The sequence below is a fragment of the Indicator indicator genome, chromosome 1 (assembly GCF_027791375.1).
Source record: "Indicator indicator isolate 239-I01 chromosome 1, UM_Iind_1.1, whole genome shotgun sequence".
In the NCBI taxonomy this organism is placed as follows: domain Eukaryota; kingdom Metazoa; phylum Chordata; class Aves; order Piciformes; family Indicatoridae; genus Indicator; species Indicator indicator.
In genome coordinates this window covers 92,544,487-92,565,085 of record NC_072010.1, presented here as the reverse complement: position 1 = coordinate 92,565,085, position 20,599 = coordinate 92,544,487, and the positions used below count along the sequence as shown (strand labels likewise).

Genomic DNA, 20,599 nt, shown 5'->3' with positions numbered 1-20,599 from the left:
TGTTTTTCTGTTGATTGTACATATTTGTAAATGTTGTGAATAGTGTATATTTGTACATATTCATTGCGTTTCATCAGAGATTGTAGTTTTACCTGTATAAATCAGCTTCATTTGCTTCCAGACTGAGCTAGCCTGGTTATTGTCGGTGTGGGAGGGGGATTTCAGTTCTCACACTGTTACAGAGCTTCATTGGTTAGGGTAGAAACTTAGAAGGAAAATGTTCAGTCTTAATGTTATGTCTCCGTATCTTTCTGTGAAGCCCTAGAAATGGTTATGGCTAGCTAAAATAGGCAAGCTGTGGCATTGGCTAGATGAAATAGGCAAGCAAGCCCAGAATTTAATTAATTAATGGATTTGAAGCCAGGAGAGAATTACTCCTCTAAAACACAACTAGTAAGAGCTCATTGTTTCTCTGTCTTCTTCTGTACCCTACTGTTGTAGCCTACTTCTATGACTATGTAGCTCGTAGCAGTATTTATATCCCTTTCAAATAGTTAGAATTTTTTTTTTTACGCAACTGGAAAATGTCTCAAGTTCTTATGTTGCTCAGTGGCCCTGAAAATTACACTATTTTCTTATTGCAGATATTGATTTCCTGGCGATTTAATTTACTCTTAAAAGAAATTGAGAAACCTCCTTTGCTGTAGTTAAAAATGCCAGCTCAATGAAGTGATTCTTCTGCTTTTACTTTCAAGTACAAAAGAATGATCTCTCAATTAAAACTGAAGGAATCTATAAAATTAAATTGTTTTTAATTGGCATTTCCTTTCATTTGACAGTTCATTTGACAGCTAGCAACCATAAGCCACAAACCCTAAGAACATAGGAGAAGACATTCTTATGGATGTTGGTCACAGGAGAATTTATTTCTCTTGTTTCAGAAAAGACTGGACTTCCTGGCTTTGGTGGGACATTTTAGCTGGCACATCCTACTTGAGGAAGTTGGCAGCTTGAAAAGTTTATGGTCCATGTGATTGTTTTCATTTAGGTGAGTTATCTGTAAAATAATTTTATGTCCATTTTTATATGAACTTTTATTTTAGTTGACAAAGTAGCCAAGAATAGCTATTCATTCACTTTATATAAACCACAAGTTATGGAGGCTTAACCAAAACGCACAGGATAATTCACAGATGTTTTGAGTGTTCATTACTATGTGTTGAATGTATTTAAGGACTTCCTTTCTTCTATAGCTCTGGAAAATATAATTCTGGTATTCTTAAAAGAAATTTACGACTATGCATTGTATTTTGTAAGACTTCTTGACACAGGCAGACGCTTTTCCATTTTACTGATATGAACCAAGTTAAAGGCTCTATTCATTTCAGGACTTGAAAGGACAAGTCTCAGGCCTTGCTTTTATCTCAAAAAAATCTGTTTAGGCAATTCTAAGTCAGCAGGTGCCTCCATCCATCAGAAATCTTCTTGTACGAATGAAAAGATGTACCAAGAAAGCAGGCAAAAACTGCCCCATTAAGAGTTCAGCATTTCTTGCATCTAAAAATAAGAGGAAACTAAAATGAACAGTTACTCTGCTTGAAACAAAAGTGCTACGAGCACAATGTTCTGACCAAACCCTTCTTGGAACTACAGTGACTCTTGATATTTTCAGTTCAGAAGAGGAGGATGCAGAGCTTTAGGGAAGAAGGCAAAACTCATTAAAAGAGAGATGGAATAAGAAATCATGGCCAGCAGATTTCCATGTGGGATGGAGAGGTCTTAGCTTCCAGCACCTACGATAATCTGTGTATGCTATCCAATGATCTGTTAATATAAAATAATTTAATTCACCAGAGACAAGAGATATGGGCCCAGACAGACAGTTCTGAAATCACAAAAACTAACAGGTGCAATTAGATCTTCCAGGGTAAACTATTACTTTATGAAAAACTTCTGTGAAAGAAACAGATGAAGCTATTAGACATACAATCTGTCTTGCTAAGATAAAATTATCTACAAAAATGAGAATAACTTTAGATATTATAATTATTGCATCTCAACACTGTTCCAAAGAAAATTTATACAGTCCTTGAGCACAGGCTGGAGTGCAAGATTCCTATTTTAAATTTTTTGTGACTAAATCATTAACTGGTAAGGACTTGCTCTTGCTTTTCCTCCAAAGTGGAACACTTCAAGATGAAAAATGCCTCACAGATATATATCATCTGGGAGTGAAAATGTTGTTGTTTGTAATGGGATGTGTAGGTTTAAACCTTTGTGGAGAAAACTGAACTGACACTTTCATGTATCAAGTCAGTATATCCACGGCACAAGTCAGTGCATACCACGATGAGCACAAACCCTTAGAAGCAGCATCCATCACAGCATTTTATGTTCATTCTGATCTTGTTTGCTTGCTCTGAGAAGGTGTGGTAGAACTTAGTCCTTTATCAGAGGTTGCTGGAGAAACATTTGGATGATTAATCATATTAGCACTCTGTCATGAGACACATGCTCCCATAACATCCTTGTGAGTAAGCTCAGGAAGTGTGGGATAGAAGAACAGATAGTGAGATGGATTAGGAACTGGTTACACAAAAGAGTCCAAAGAGTGGTGGTCAATGGTGCCAGGTCCAGCTGGAGAGCTGTAACTTGTGGTGTTTCCCATGGATCAGTGCTGGGTCTGGTCCTGTTCATCATCTTCATCAATGACATTGATAAGGGAACAGAGAGACAGAGTGTCTGCTCAGCAAGTTTGCTGATAATACCAAACTGGAAGGCTTGGCTGATACACCTGAATGCTGTGCAGCCATTCTGCAAGACATGGACAGACTGGAGAGCTGGGCAGAGAGGAACCTGATGAGGTTCAACAAGGATAAGTGCAGAGTCCTGCACCTGGGAAGGAGTAATAAACTGCACCAGTACAGGTTAGGAGGTGATCTGCTAGAGAGCAGCTAGAGACAAGGACCTGTGAGTCCTGGTGTACAACAAGTTCTGCATGGGTCTGCAATGTGCCCTTGTGGCCAAGAAGGCCAATGGGATCCTGGGGTGCAGTAAGAGGAGTGTGTCCAGCAGATCAAGGGAGGTTCTCCTCCCCCTCTACTCTGCCCTGGGGAGACCTCACCAGAAATATTGTGTCTAGTTCTGTGCTCCCCAGTTCAAGAAGGTCAGGGATCTACTCAAGAGAGTCCAAAGGAGGGCTATGAGGATGATTAAGGGACTGGAGCACATGCTGAGAGCCCTGGGGCTTTTGAGTCTGGAGAAGACTGAGAGGGGATTTAATAAATGTTTACAAATATCTGAGGGCTGGGTGTCAAGAGGGAGGGGACAGGCTCTTCTCACTTGTGCTGTGTGATAGAACAAGGTACAATGGATATAAACTATAGCACAGGAGGTTCCACCTCAACACAAGAAGGAACTTCTTCACTGTGAGGGTCACAGAGCACTGGAAGAGGCTCCCCAGCAGGGCTGTGGAGTTTCCTTCTCTGGAGATTTTCAAGACCCATCTGGATGTGTTCCTGTGCAACCTGTGCTAGATTCTGTGGTGCGGCTCTGGCAGAGGGGTTGGACTTGATGATCATCGAAGGTCCCTTCCAAACCCTAACATCCTGTGATCCTATGATCTCATGCTGAGATACCTGACCCTCTTAAAACAAAAGCACTTGTGGGTGTCTACACAAACAACATGTAAAGCTTCTGAAGAGGCTGGGCTTTTCTCAGGTTAGAAAACTGAGCAGAAATGTTCAGAAGTTCAGCTTCAGTTTCAGATACCTCCGCACTCCAGTGCAGATTTTGACATTACAGATTTCAATGGGGCTGTTTTTCTGAGTAAAGCAATGTACTGGGGCAGGTCTTAAGGCTTCATGTGGTGTTATCTCCATATAGTGGTTTCATAAATGTCCCTCCATTGACTTTTTAAGCTCTCCGTGTAAACAGATGATTGGCTAAGAGTTTATACTCACATCTCTCAAGTGCTCACATGACTTCCTAACAAAACTATCTCACACATAAATTGGATGACTTAGTTCCTTCAGAAAGGAAATAAAATTAAAAAAACCCTCACACCTTCAATGAGAAGATAAACAACCCTCACTACATTGAAATCAGAGAACAAACAAGTAGCCTACAACACTAGCATCATGCAAATAAAATATTCTACACTCTGAGTGAATAAGTAAATGAGAAACTGATCAAATCTTGCAGAGAACAAGGAAGAAAAGGACAAGAGGAAAATGTGAAAGAATGATGAAGTTGTCAAATAATTTTGGCTTGAAAATATTGGGGGGAAAAAGTTGACATGTACAATTTATAATTTACTATAATAATACCACTTGGATAACTCTTAAAACCTAGGAAAGAAACACATTGCTACATATGCCCCATCTATATACAGGTGGTTAGCTTACTCTCCACAGTGGATTTAAGACATAGGTAAAGAATCTCTTCTCTGCATCACTCTGAAGTCACTCCTATCTTTCAGGAGCTTCTTATCAATATAGAACAAGGAAATAAACATTACTATGCTTGCTTGATTTCATGAATGGTACCTAAACACTTGTGGTTTTAGCTCTTACTTAATTTTCTGTTTCAAAATGGCCAAAGTTAAGTTTTAAGTTAGGTTTTAGTTCAGAGATTGCATTCTTGGGTTTCAAAATTATGCCCCTCTCATGAACTTGGCTAGTAAGATAAAATGAATTGGCACTAAAACCGTGCAAATCTACTGATTAGAGTGCATGACATCTGTAGAAGGAATATAGGACACTTTCCCTAATCACATCACATATTTTAAATCAAGTTCCTCAACAGATAAAGTAATGATGCATTGTGTTAGACACTCCTTAACTCTAAGCATTTAACTTAAAGTGAAATCTCTCAAACTCTACAAACTAAGATTAATAGAACTGCTATGAAAAAAAAAAATAAAAACACTACTGCTAATTTAATGGGAACTGAGGCAAACATCTGTCCATATCTGAAATTTGAACCTGTGAACTTACATGATGCAAAAAATAACAAAAAAAAAACCCCACAAAACAATTAAAGATAATTAATTTAAAAGACTAGGTTATTAAGCTGTTATCATAGACCTCCAATGGATTATATAGTTATTCATCTGCACACCTACTACAAGAATTTACTCAAGTGTTAATATACTTCTACCATGCATCACATTGATACATCTCATAATGAAAGCATAGTGGATTTGAAATTGATGTGTCTTAGATCAAACTGCATAATTCTGCCAATCCTTATTTATTTCCTGAACCTATTGACATATGTAAATACAATGTCATAGAGCTATCAACTTTGCATTGTGGAAAATACAGCTAACATCAAAACACAAAGCCAAACTCCTCTAAAATTCTTAGCATTTAAAAGGCACCTGTTGTAGCTGCTTAAAATCTAGCAGTTTCATGGGTGATGAGAGTTTTAGCCTTCTTGAAGCAATCACACACACACACAAAATCAGAAATCAACCACAGTACAAAATAATCAAATTCCAATATTTCTTTCTTATGTTATTTGTGAGCATTTTTAGACAGGATATTGAATAGCAGCATGTAAATACATCCAGACAGTATTAGCAAAATGAAAAAAAAAAATCCCAGGTACAGTTCAATGAGAATCATAGTTATTATCAGTAACTAGACAGATGATTGAGAAGTCCTCTTTCTGCTCAAGTCAGCAATATTACAATGAAAGCACGTTTCCAGTCATCGCTGTTTGAAAACTACTTACTGCACTAACTTTGTAGAAGACACCAAGCTAGAAGGGAGTGCTGATCACATGAGGGTCAGAAGGCTCTGCCTCTACCAGAAGGACCTGAATAGGCTGGATCAATGAACTGAGGCTGGTTGTATGAGATGCAACAAGGCCAAGTGCCAGATGTTGCACTTGGGTCACAACAACCCCATGCAATGCTACAGGCTTGCAGCAGAATGGCTGGAAAGCTGCCCAGCAGAGAAAGACTTTGGGATGCTGATCCACAGCCAGCTGGATATGAGCCAGCAGTGTGCCCAGCACCCTGGCCTGTATCATGAATAGTGTGGCCAGAAGGAGCAGGAAAGGGATTGTCCCTCTGTACTCAGCACTGGCAAGGCCACACCATGTGTCCTGGGTTCAGTTTTGGAACCCTCACTACAAGAAAGACCTTGATGTGCTGGAGTGGGTCCAGACATGGGCAATGAAGCTCATGAAGGCTCTGGAGAACAGGTCTTGGAGTAAAGGAGGCTGGGGAGAGACCTTTCTCTCTACAGCTACCTGAAAGGAGGTTGTAATGAAGTGGGTGTTGGTCTCTTCTCCCTGGTAACAAGTGATAGGATAAGAGGAAATGGCCTCAAGATGAACCAGGGGAGATTTATGTTGGATAATAGAAGAAACCTCTTCACAGGAAGGGTTCTTAGAGACTGGAACAGGCTCCCCAGAGAGATGGTTGAATCCCCATCTCTGGAGGTGTTTATTTCTCCCCTGTCGTGGTATCACTTCTGATGAACCAAACACATAGAAAAGACCTACTGAAGTTCCCCAAAACATCAAATGAATAGATACAACTACCATATACCTCACAAATAAATTTGTGGTGAAATACTTCTGGTATTTCACAGTGTATGTATATGCCCATGTACTTCATGTGTGACTTTTTGCTAGATATTAGTTTTTTTAAGTTATTTGGAGAAATATCCATTCTCTCTCCCAACAAGAATAGATGCCAGATAAAAGCAAAATATCAGTTCTCTCTCCCAAAAAGAGTAGATGACAGACAAAAGCAAAAGAATAAATGAGTCAAGATAAGTGCATAGAATGACTACAAATTTCTGTGTTTTAAGGATGTTTGCCAAATTTAGGTCATGGATATTTCTCCGAAAAACATAATTAGCAGACTGGAAAGGAGGGCAAATTGATGTGCATTACTTCCAAAGCAAGACAACACTTCTATTGATGACAGAAACTTTTGAACAAAAAAGGTAGGGAAAGCTCTAAAGCTCACACAAAGTCTAACTAAGACACATCACTTCTTTGAAATGGTTGACTATTACCATTAGTCATCATCTCAGTATCACAGCAAGTTGGTTTTTTTTTTTCTTAAATTCAGTAAAACTCTTGCAATAAAGCACCTTTTTTTGATTTTTTTTTTTTTTTACAGATAATGGTTGTCCTGGTTTTGACTGGGATAGAGCTAATTTTCTTTTCTTTTTTAGTAGCTAGAGTAGTGCTGTGGTTTAGATTCAGTATAAGACAATGCTGACAAAATATTGATGTATTGACGTTCTTAGTTGTTGCTTAAGGAATTAAGGACTTTCCAAGTTCCCATGTTATGTCTGTGTTCAGAAGCACAAGAAGCTGGAGGGGAACACAAGCAGGACAGCTGGCTCAAACTAGCCAGAGGAACATGCCATACCATAGAACATCATGCTCAGGACACAAACTGTGAAGGGCTGGCCAGGAGAGGCAGATCACTGCCTGGGGGTCAGTCAGTGGGTGGTGCATCACTTATCTTTTCTTGGGTTTTAGTTCTCTCTATTTACCTTATTTTCCTTTCCACTATTATCACTGTTGTTATTGTATTTTAGTTCAGTTATCAAACTGTTTCTATCTCAACCCATGAGGTTTCTGCTTTTTCAGTTCTCTTTCCCATCCCAGTGGGAGGGTGGCTGTATGGTGTTTAGTTGCTGGCTGGAGTTAACCCACAAGTGATCATAAATGCAGTCATCACCTCCAGTTAAAATCTTGTTAGATCCATGCACCTGAATGCCATTTTTATGTGCATCTCCAAACATATGGGAATCTATTTTTTCTTAATTTGTTTGCAGAGGTCTAAGTCCATTAATACCTCCTGGATAAACACCAACTGAAAGTGAAGGAAGCCCAGTGCATTTAACTGTAATATATTTAACTTGCTTAAAAAGCATGATGTAAGGGTTGGGTAACCAATAGATCCAAATTCATACATATATGCAAAGGCTTAATATGTATAAATGAGTGCACACACAACCAGATCCATAATAATCTCAATTTAAATGTAAAATTCCCCAAAATCTGGTTCTGTCAAATTTAATGATACAACTAAATTTTACTTTTATATATTTTATAACATTTTTTTTATTCTTGTAGACAAACAATAAATTAATTTCTGTAACAATCTGTTTAGGCATATATGCATATAAAAATACATAGAATCATTTGAGTTGAAAAAAACCTTTAAGATTACTGTGTTCAAACATTAGCTAACTCTACCAAGCCTGGTAAACCATGTCCCTTGGCACCATATCTATGCATCTTTTAAACACCTCCAGGAAGGGGGGTGTGTGTGTATATATATATATATTATTTATTTATTTATCTTTCAAGAACTCTGGAAAAATCCCAAACAATTCCACAATGAGATAATGATAAAATGCATCAATGATTCTTCCAACTCAAACAACAGAACTTTGATTTTATGATCTTGTCTGTGCTTCCCCCATTCCATCTGCCTAATAAATCAAATAGAGTAAACTGCATGGAGCACACTTGGCTTATTTTAAGGATAAAGATCTACTGAAACCTTGTTTAGATTAAGAGACAGCAGTTCCAGGGAAAGTAAATCTGTCACACTTTTTATTTAGATGTTACGCCATCCTTCTCAGACAAAAAACTTAAGTTATATTCTCTTTTAAAATACATTCAAACTGATGTCAAGTGATCTTTACCACCCTTCCTGTAACTGCACCAAAATTCCATCCTTCCTCAGAACTCTGCAGGCAATTATTTTATTAGTGCTATTTGCTTTCTTTGCCTGATCTTTTTCTACTGTGCACAAACAGCCTCAGTTTTATCTCCTGGTAAACATAGTCTCTCTGTAGACATCAGCTGCTCAAGGATCCATACTGTTCAATAGAGCTAGCTTAGGTTTAGATTTAATCTTCCCCTTTACTTGGAATAGCAACTCTGGAATCAAATTTATCATTATTGGCTGATGGAAAGAATTGAGGAAATCTTCTAGACTCACAGAATCATTTAGGCTCGAAAAGACCATCAAGTACAAATCACAGAATCACAGAACATTAGAGGTTGGAAGGGATGTCCAGAGATCATCGAGTCCAACCCCCCGGCCAGAGCAGGATCACTTAGGGTAGTCTGCACAGGAATGCATCCAGGTGGGTTTTGAAAGTCTCCAGAGAAGGAGACTCCACAACCGCCTGTTCCAGTGCTCCATCACCCTCACTGTAAAGAAGTTTCTCCTCATGTTGAGGTGAAACCTTCTATGTTCAAGTTTGCATCCATTGTTCCTTGTCTTATTACTGTGTACCACCCAAAAAGAGCTTGGTCTCCTCCACTTGACACCCACCCCTCAGATATTTATAGTCATTGATCAGATCCCCTCTCAGTCTTCTCTTCTCAAGACTAAACAGCCCCAGGTCTCTCAGTCTCTTTTCATAGGGGAGATGCTCAGTTCCTCTAATCATCCTCGGGGCTCTCCATTGGCCTCTTTCTAGCAGATCCCTCTCTCTTGAATTGGGGAGCCCACAACTGAACACAATACTCCAGGTGTGATCTCAACAGGGCAGAGTAGAGGGGGGAGAAGAACCTCCCTTGACCTCTTGGATACACCTTTCTTGATGCACCAGGATACCATTAGCTCTCTTGGCCACAAGAGCACATTGTTGTCCCATGGAGAACTTGCTGTCCACCAGCACTCCAAGGTGTTTCTCTGTGGAGCTGCTTTCCAGCAGGGCAGCCCCTAACCTGTTGTTATTTCTCCTCAGATGCAGGACCCTGCACTTGTCCTTATTGAACTTCGTGAGGTTTGCCTGCACCCAGCTCTCCAGCCTGTCCAGATCTTGTTGGATGGCTGCACAGCCTGATAGGGTATCAGCCATCCCACTGCCCCAGTTTTGCATTATTAGCAAACTTGCTGAGGGTACACTCAATGTCCTCATCCAGGTTGTTGATATAGACGTTGAACAAAACTGGGCCCAGTACTGATCCCTGGGGAACACCACTAGCCACAGGCCTCTAAGTTGACTCTGTGCCACCAATCACAGCCCAAATGTCAACAACCCATCACTACCAAAAGAACCTCATTTGAGCTGGACCTGTATAATTTTTGTGATCTGCAAATGACTTTACATGAAGAAGACTTTTTCAAATGTAAGGAAAAGGTAGGCTATCTTCCATACCCAAATTTTAAAGCCAATTTGTAGCAAGTTTCATAGATAACTGCATTCCACCATCATGGGATTTCTAGAATGCAGTTTCACATAGTAAGACAAGTCAATGTAATAACTGCCAACACGGCCAATTACGGCCAACACTTTTGTTGTCTCTGTCCAGTCCCAGCTATGCACTCTTTCCAGTTCCTGATGCACCGTTCTCACTAGCTCCAGAGGTAAGCATCAGCTAATTCAGTTAATGAATCTGGCAAAACATGAGACAACATAAAAGAACTAGTATTTTGTCAGGTTAGTGAACTGGATTGCTTACAGAAATAACTGGTAAATGTCAGAGTCAGTGTCAGCACTGTGCAACTAAATGAAGGGTTGGGCCAGAGCGCCACTTCCACTTTCATGTGCTAGTGAGTGAGAATAATTTTGTTTGATTAGTTATAAAATAGCTACTACATTGTCTGATAACACTGGAATACAGCAAGATGGAACTATCTATTAGAAAGGTCTTGCGTGTGTCATGGATTCCTTACTTTCTTGCTCAAGCAACAAGCAGTGCAAACAAAGATTTGCCTGCCCCATAACCTGCATCCATGACAACATGAAGCCTGTAAGTTTAAACAATTATGTATTAACAACAATAATAGACAACATGAAAACATATCCAAAAATATACTACTTGTTTGATGAGCTTTCACTGATATGGTGGCCATTTTGGGCCCCATATGTTGTTTTCTTTGCACCAGATTTAAGACAAGCTTTCATTTCTTCATAAGCAAAGATGATAGTAGCTATACAAGAGTCTCTTTTAGAATTTCTTACTGCAGCTGACCACCAAATAATCAGCATCTCAGTACAAAAATATGTAGATGCTCTATTCTTGGTGTTTGAAGTAGGTGGCTGTATTGACTAAGCACATCATTCATGTGATGGAAGAAGTCCAAAGGAAAGGAGTCAGTGGCTCCAAAAAGTACCTATAATGAATTTTAACAGGAATTTGTGAGGTGATTAAATGACAATACTGAACTATGCATCCTGGAATCAGAGAGCAACTCGCCACTTTTTCAGATGTGATACTGGAATAATCATTGCTAACACTAATTTTAACCTATTTATTCAGACTGAGACTTTGCCTGTGATATGAGGAAAATATTTAAGTCTGACCCAGTCTCTTTATTTCTCACCTCCTTCTATGGTGATAGTGAAGCTTCTATAGGTTCTAAAGGCTGAGGGACTTGGGCTTTTCAGCTTAGAGAAGACTGAGGTGGGATCTTATCAATGCTTACAAATACTTAAAGGCTGGGTGTCAAGACAATGGGGACAGTCTTACTTCAGTGGTGCCTAGTGACAGGACAAGAGATAATGGGCACAACCTTGGACATAGAAAGTTCCATCAAAACATGAGGGGGAACTTTATGCTAAGCATGGTAGAGCACTGGAACAGATTACTCAGAGAGGTGGTGGAGTCTCCTTCCCTGGAGAGTTTCAAAACCCACCTGGATGCCACCCTATTCAGCCTGCTGTAGGTGAATCTGAGGTCCCTTCCAACCCCTAACATTCTGTGACTTTTTCATAGTAACCAGAGACTGCACATTTCATTTTACTCTGTGTAATATCAGAAGATTCTCCAGACTGGGACTAGAGGAGAAAGACATCAAGAAAAGGAATTCAATTTCACAGCCCCTCTTCTTCTGAATGTGTTTGCCTGATGCAAGGAGAATCCACGTGGAGTGGTATCAAGCAATGATCTGAGCAATGACCAAAGCTCTGGGAGCCAAGAACAAGCTTCAACAGGGGAAAAAGATCCTCAGAAAGGAAACAAAATTAGCTGTTTAGGACAAAGGAAAAGAATGACCAGATGGCACAGCAATTTTTTCAAGAGTGCAGTTTTGACCTTTGTTTGCAGATTTTTTTAGCTCATGCTAGGGAGATACTATTTCATCAATGATATGCAGCACACTCATTCTGTGGACTGAAGTATAGCTGTCCCTATCAGGATCAAGTACCCAGAAGTCACCAGTGTAGGTAAAACCTACATTGTTGTTTGAAGTTCCCTGAGAATCCCACAGAGACTGCTGGGATCAGTAGAGCATGGCAACAGCAATTCCCATTGCTGTGGAAGCTATAGCAGTTGCATCTAAAGCAGCCTGAAAAGAAACCTAGAAGACAAATTCACTGTCATGCCGAAATGAACTTTCATTTATCTCTGTACTCTAATGGCAGCTTATGAATAATATACCCTATTTCAGGCCCATTTAGCATAGTCAATTTCAGCACTGCTTCTGGATCATTTGAAATGATCACCTGAAGGCGTGATGTTAAACATTAATTCACAACACAGAGGTACACGCTTCATTTTCTTTGGAAACGGCTTGTCTTTGATACTGGAGACCTGATAACTTGTGACCAACAGAGACAACAACACTTTGCCTATCATTTCAAACGACAAGGAAGCAACAACAACATTATGCAACTTACAACTGGTCACAGGAAACCTTGCTATAAATCATCACCTGAATGACAGAATCCTAAACATAAATTCTGTATTGCTATGCCTTTATGCATTTATGCCCAGCACAATGGAGTGTGATCCACGGTAGGCCCTCTTGGTGCTACCAATAAAGAAACAAATAAACAATTGGGTGCATTTCTCTGATGGTAGCTAGAGAGTCTGCACTTTTGCTCCAACCACAGCACTATTTAGAGCACCCAGCTAAACACAGTGTGTGTGGGGGACAGATTTTCTTTCTGTTACTTAACACATTCATGGCAGAAGGAAATTATGTGGCTCTGTTAAAATGATTTTGTATGGGATACAACAGAAGATTCAGAGCCATTGCAACCTGTACTTGTTTCAGTTAGCTTAAAAATATTCCATTATGAATTGCATTTGCAGATGTAATACTAAACTTTTACATCTTCCCTTCAATCTTTATGGAATCATAGAACCATTTATGTTGGAAAGGACCTTTAAGATGATTGAATCCAAGCATTATCTTACTCTATCAAGGCTGCTGCTAAACCATGTCATCACCATCCAGGGATGGGGATTCAACCACCTCCCTGTGGATCCTGTTCCAGACTCTGAGAAGCCTTTCAGTGAAGAGGTTTCTTTTAATAGCAAACTTAAACTTCCCCTGGTTGAACTGGAAGCCATTTCCACTAATCCTGTCACTTATTACCAGGGAGAAGAGACCAACACCCACCTCACTCCAACTTCCTTTCAGGTAATTGTAGACAGCCAGAAGGTCTCCCTTCAGCCTCCTTTTCTCCGAACAACCCCAGTTCCCTCAGTCGCTCCTCACAAGATCTGTTCTCCAGACCCTTCACCAGCTTTGTTGTCCTTCTCTGGGCCCACTCCAGCACCTCAAGGTCTTTCTTATAGTGAGGGTCCCAAAACTGAACCCAGGACTCAAAGTGTGGCCTCACCAGGGCTGAGTGCAGGGGAGACAATCCCTTCCCTCGACCTGCTGGACACACTATTCCTGATATAGGTCAGGATGCAGTTGGCTGTCTTTGCCACCTGGGCGCACTGCTGGCTCATATCAATCAACATCCTGAGGTCTTTCTTTGCCAGGCAGCTTTTCAGTCAGCTTTGCCCAAACCTGTAGCATTGCATGGGGGTCGTTTCAAGCAGGAATTTTATCACTTGATTTCAAGAATTGCAAATGGCTGCAGCAAGACTGGCTTAAATGAGTAGTGTTCTGTGTGTAGTCCCAGTCCCTGTTTCGCTGATTACTGTTCAACCTTGTGTAGAAAAGCAAAGTTATTAGTTTCCAAGTAGGCTTTTTACATATGTTCTGTGAATCTTTAAGAGCCAAGTGGAAAAGCCTTAGCTTAAATGAATAAGTAATTCCTTTTATTTCACCCACTGTCTTCAAAGCACAGCTTCCGTTAACTCAGTGCTCAATTAAGCAAACCAGGCTCTGTGTGCCCAAGCTAAGCAGTATTTACCTACAGAGTCAGTGTCCCTGGAGGTCTTCATAAGACATGCAGATATGGTGATTAGGAACACGGTTTAGTGATGACCTGGCAGTGTTTGGATAATGGCTGGACTCCATGATCTTCTGAGTTGATACCTCTTTTAAAAAGTCAAATTCCCTCATAATCCTGATGCTCTTGTTTGATTTACATACTAGAACCTGTAGACAATTTTCTGTGAATGAGGTAGGGATTTGCTAGAAAAACTGGAGAAGATATATTAAAGGGAAGGCGGTGCTTTGAAAAACATTCTTCTCCCTTCTTGCTCTCACACCTTATAATCATAGCATCATAGAATTGTTTTGGTTGGAAAAGTTTTCTAAGGTTATCAAGTGCCACTGCCTACCAAAAGCCACCATGCTGCCATTAAGCCATGTTGCAAGTGCCATATCTACACGTTTTTTGAACACCTCCAGGAATGGTGACTCCACCCTCCCCCTGGGCAGCCTATTCCAATGACTGACCACTCTTTCAGTAGAGAATTTTTTCCAATCTAAACCTCCCCTGGAACAATTTAAAGCCTTTTCCTCTTGTTCTATGACTTGTCATGAGGGAGAAGAGACCAACCCCCACTTCACTATAACCTTCTTCCAGGTAGTTGTAGAGAGCAATGAGCTCTCTCCTCAGCCTCTTCTTCTCCAGGCTAAACAACCCCAGTTCCCTCAGCCACTGCTCATAAGACCTATTCTCCAGTTCATATCCATTTCCGTGGAAGGTACAGAGAGAGTTTTCTATAATGTCAGGGTTAGATCTAATTTTGCACCGCACATTTGATTCTTGTGGCAGAAGACATGCAGGTTTAACTCAATTCTACCTGAACCTGCATTTTTTCAGGCTCTGCACTTGGATTTTTTTCAAAGGAGAGCCAGATTGCTAAGATGGAAAGAAGAGGTGGGCTCAGCAGCCAGCCTTCTGCAAGGTCTTCTTCCTACATCTGCATTACTCATGAAATTCCCTATATCCCCACTCACAGAAGACATCAATGAATTTTCCAGACGCAAAGCTCCATCTTTCTAACCTTGCATAACTCCCCAAAGAAGAAAGCACAGCTACTAGACTTCAACTTTCCCAGAACTGAACAGAATATATTCCATCTACTTCACAGAGGTAAATATTAAGACCAGAGGTATCAAAGCAATGCTTGTCTCAGAACAAGAGGTTTACTTGAGTCTTGTAAGAAGTTCTGGATCAGACACAAAATGAGGCTTGTTAAGAAGAAGAGCACTCAAAAATAGAAGAAACAAAGTTTGAGTCATGTCATATAAATCTCAGACTGGCTCCCCAGCAGGAGATTTTTCTTGACATTGTAACCTGCCCTTGGGTTCATTAGGTTTATAGTTACCTTGGGAACAATGGTAGCAAAAAAAATAGAAAAAAATAGAATAGTATTTTATTTATACACAATTCATTTAGCTGCAAAAAGCTGTAAAAATACTCATTTATTGCTTCCATATCCTGTAATTTTTACATATGCTTACTTTTTTTTTCCCCTTCAGTTTGTATGTAATTTTCACCAAATTGGGATGCACCCAAACAATGACAAATGAAGGATATCATGCAGAGACATATTTTGAAATACATCACCTTTAAATAGTCTCAGTTTCTGTTTTTTTTTTAAATCAAGGTTTTCAGATTTTCATTACATTCCCATTCAATTTTTTTTCTGTGTATGCTTCTAACTTAAAATTACTCCTGTATTAAAAAAAAAAAAAATGCATGCAAAGTCCTGACACTGATGTAGCTTTATAATTAATGATGAGAAACAGGAACTTGTGATATTTCACCTTCTTCTCCCGGAAAAACTTAATTCTGCCCTAAAATCACTTATTTCCCACCACTCACTCAAAAAAGTCTAAACAATATTTCATATGTAGATATATCTACAGTGAAGATGTGTACAGCTGCCTAGCTGCATTGCAGTAATGAAATTATTTATAGGCAACTTGCTCGTTACCACTTTGTAGTTCGCATTTACGTACTGAAAAGTATCTACTTTTTCTGCTGAAAACCAAAATTAGTTCTCTTTTGTATTAACTAATGTATGACAAAACCAAATGCCAAAAACTCAGTCAAAAAACCCTTTCTTTGGACACCTTAAGGACATAATGGTAATTCCTCAACAGCATATCCAATTCCAGTCCACTGAGAATAGCAACACGAAGTAGAAGGTAACATAAACTGTAACCTTACCTGAGTTCTGGTAGAAGAGGATTCACATCATTGTGTAACAAATACATAGAAACGGTGTAAGTTCTGAATGAGAAAGGATACATTCTTATAGCTCCTGTTCTTGTTCCAATTGCCAGAATTTTCTGAACTGGGTCAAAAGCTAAGGCAGTGGGTAGATAAGGAAAACCATGGCGAACCGTCTGAAACAGAACAAATGAGCAAAGTAATTGAAAGGTGAGCAAAGTAATTGAAAGGTAAGCACAGGTAACAGCATGGGTGGTTTTTTATGCTTTGCATATAGGAAGAGAATCTATCTTTTGCTAAGGTTGCAGCATTTGAAGTACATTTCATAAAGTACTTTAAAAAACACACTATTTTGAATACAGAGGTGCATTTCACTAATCAATTTCTGGACATTGTTCTTTACTTAGCTGTATTTTAAATGGGTTTGTTGTAACAAAGTAGATTGTATGCTAAAACACAACTGGTATATATTGCTTATAGGATATACTGAAAGACAACCTCAACATCCAAGGCAGCTGAACTCTAAATAGGCAAAAAAAAAAAAAAAAGACACATAATGTGCTTTTAAAACAGTCACAAATAACCTCAGCCCCAACAGAAAAGCTTCAACAGAAAAAAAAATGGAACGTGTCCAGGGAAAGAGATCCAATAAACTAAATTGAGTCTACGAGGTAGAAATTCTTAACATAATTTTCAAAGACAAAGATGCCAGAGAAAATCTTCTCAAAATGAACAACTGCAACACTCAATCTTTTTAAATCTTTATTTATAATACTATGCTTTTAATTCTAATTTTTGCAGAGATACTTTGGGGAATAAATGAACATGATGTAACACGTCCTTGAGTTGGAAGAATGCCTCAAATAGTATTTTAAGTTATCTTAAACTGGAGGTTATGAACAGTCTGACCTGTATGATTCTTAGATGGAAAAATATGAGGGAGAACTCATCAGGGGTTGTACCTCTCTGAAGGAGGCTGGATCCAGGTGGGTGTTGGTCTCTTCTCCCTAGTAAAAAGTGATAGGACAAGAGGCAATAGCCTCAAGTTGCACCAGGGGAGGTTTAGGTTGGATATTAAAAGAAAAATCTTCATGGAAAGGCTTCTCACACACTAGAATAGGCTGCCCAGGGAGGTGGATGCATCCCCATGTCTGGAGGTGTTTCAAAGACATAGAGATGTGGTGCTGAGGGACATGGCTTAACACCAGCCCTGGTAGAGTTAGATAATGGTTGGACATGATGATCTTAAAGGTCTTTTCCAATTGCAAATGATTCTATGATTATGATTCTGATAACATAAAAAAATTGGAAGTAACTAGACTATACAAATACACATAAGAATTAACTATAATTAATTTTGTATAACTACCTACGTAAAATTGGGTAACAAGTAATATATATTTTGAGTATAATGTTTTATAATATTTAACATAATCAAATATTGACCTCTAGGATTTACTTTTTAGTATATGGCTGGGATTGGAAAGAAAGTACTTTGAACTGAAATTTAACTTTGTAAGTTAATTTTTCCTGCTTTGGAATTATCTTCTCCATGAACGCTGCTGAAGCATTCAGCAGATCCTACAGAACTTCTACAAAAGAGATTCCTTAATTGCTAACCTGACCAGTTGAATACAAGTCAGCTGATGGTTTCTACAGCTGTATTACACCAACTCTTCCCTTACAGCTGGAAACACTTGAACTGATATTCATAAGTGGTTCAAGAACAACCAAATGTATGTTTTTCAGCAAATAACCACTTCCTTAACAGAAATCTTACTCATCCCATATCTTAATTATTACTGATAGGGGATGTCTTTTAAAATAATGTCTAATTATTAGTTTCTAGTGTGCAAAATTCCAGAAACATATGTTACTTCAGTACGCTGTAGAAAAAGTAACTCACTTTTATGCTAATGTAGACATTTATCAAAGATACCCATATCTTTGTTTCTCCTTCAGCTTGCTTTGTGTTTGGGGATTATTTTTAAACTTTCTCACATGGTAGGATTATTCAAATGTAATTTTTTTTTATTCTAACAGGTAATATGGAACTAGACCTACAAACTATAAAAATGGGGTTACCTCTCATGTTCCAAACCCATCAAGAATTATGTAGTACTTTCTACTGTGTTGAATGTTTGGCCTAACTGCATTACCAATTTTCTAATATTTGAGATTTCTGTATTCTTGTGAATAAATGTCTTTTCCTATTAAAAAAAAAAAAGAAACAAAAACCCCATATTTTTGTACATATGAATTTTTTTTTTTGTTTGGTTACCAATTCTTAGAAATCCTGTCTATAGTAGAGGGTTTTAATTTCTAGCTATTCCAGTCACAGTAAGTTTTTCCTGATGTTTATCTATGACTAGAGCTTTCAGTACTATTTTTTCAATCTAAAAATGCAAAGATCAACATTTTTAAAGACTGACTTGCGTTCATCACCTGCCAAATTTCAGTATTTCTTTAATCTACAATCAGACTTTGCATTTGGAAATTGTAATTGGGTTCTGTAATTGAGACAACTTTATTTTAGAAGTGCTGTGACATACATTTTTTTAGGATCATAGTTTAGTAAAAACATTTAACCTCTAGGATAGACTCCAAAATCTTATTTCTATTTTGCAGCCATTTGCCAAATTTGAGTATTTACACTAATTCCAATCAGGAAGTTCTTGTGAATGCAAAATTTGTAGAGTAACAATTAAATAAATAAAAATTCTTGAAGTCAATTGAGCATCCAAGTAAATGACAATTTTCAAGTAAAATATTTATATTTATTAAGATTCTAAATAGAGGACAAAAACAGTTTGGAAGGAGAGCCAAGCTATACTGTAGACAGTTAAGGCAAATAAAGATGTATTTATGATTGGGATTTTGGCACAAATTAAAACACCCTCAGAAGACATTCTCAAAACCAAGCCTATTTAACAGAAGAATATGGACAAGCTGTAACATTTCAGACCCTCAGAATCTTCTCCTCAACTTCATTCCAACAACCCTTCTATTTCCAAGGACTGAGAAAAATCCACTTGAAAAGCATTTGAGGTACATTTTTCAATTATGCATTGACACAGCCAGTGTGAGCACACATGTAAGAATGAGTAATGATTCTAGCTGGGCTTCCTTACAGTATTTACTACTATAGATGAAGAAGAGGGGAAGGCCACAAAATTAACTTGATCCTAAGGTGACCAAAAAAAAAAAGCATATTCCTACTTGAGTCATGTCTAATAGGAACAATATAAACCAAAACTACTACTAGTGAGCAGAAAACACAAAAGTAGATCTTTCTTTTCAAAATTAAACTGTCTCAGCAGCAGGTAAAAGCAGAAAAAAAAGTATCCTGAAACATCAGACTGTGTTTAAAGAGATATAGGACCAACCCACCCCGAACGCTCTAAAAAAGAAGGTGACAGGCAGAAAAAAAGAACAACAAAAAAAATAATAGAAAAAGTAGACAGCAGATGGAGCCAGGACTACTTTTCTCCACTTTATCCAGCTTTCATTATGTCCCCTTTTTTGGCACATTCTCTCTAGAGGCAGTCTGTGCTCCCTGGGACATACAGTTTATGTGCAATATGTGAAATAATCTATCTGAAACAGAATAATCACAAATGCAGCTACAATTTCAGCATAAATCTTAGTCCAGCTTTGTTATTTTCTTTTAAATTATCTTTTAAATCATTTTAATTAACATTAATCTTTACAGAACAAATTTACCTAAATGAATATAGGAAATGGATTATTTGGACTTGCTAGTACTCCACTAGTGAATATTTTGATGCATTGTGCAGAACATAATCAACTCTAAGATGCCATGATATATTTTATTTGCAAAAAACCCAAAACAAGCTAACAACAACAAAAATCCCAACAAAACAAACAAAAATGCCAAAACAACAAAAACAAACCCAAACCATAACACACTACTAATAATATGCAATATCTGCAATTTTTCAGCATAACTATTTTTCTTAACTTGTGTTCTATGATAGTTTACATTAGACTGCAAAGACATGTTTCTTTCAAAGTGTGGGGTTTTTTTTGTTGTTGCTGTTCTATAAACAGCTCTAGAAAATCCAGGATTAAACTCAGTTTTAAACTTGATCAATTAAGTAATAGGGTTTATAGCCAAAATTGTTCCTGCTAATTTGCATAAACTTAAAATTTGTAGCTTTTCTACTAATATTTTACAGATACTGTTTCATGGAACATCTGAAAACAAAACTGGCTTACTGTGGTAAATAATCTTTGAAATGTCTATTAGTTAAAATTGAACTATGTAGGCTAAGCCTGGGACTTGGGATGTAGGATCTACTCTCAAATTGTGACCAACA

The 20,599-nt window shown here is 38.3% G+C and overlaps 1 protein-coding gene across 2 annotated transcripts in view; it reads right to left on the bottom strand.

Moving 5' to 3' along the window:
• The window catches only part of STXBP5L (syntaxin binding protein 5L), a 211,833-nt gene that overhangs the window by 176,608 nt on the left and 14,626 nt on the right, over nt 1–20,599 (bottom strand). For both annotated transcript variants that reach the window (XM_054383024.1, XM_054383032.1), the window contains exon 2: nt 16,338–16,435. In XM_054383024.1, coding sequence (XP_054238999.1) covers nt 16,338–16,435 — 98 coding nt within the window. The remainder of the gene's footprint in view (nt 1–16,337; nt 16,436–20,599) is intronic.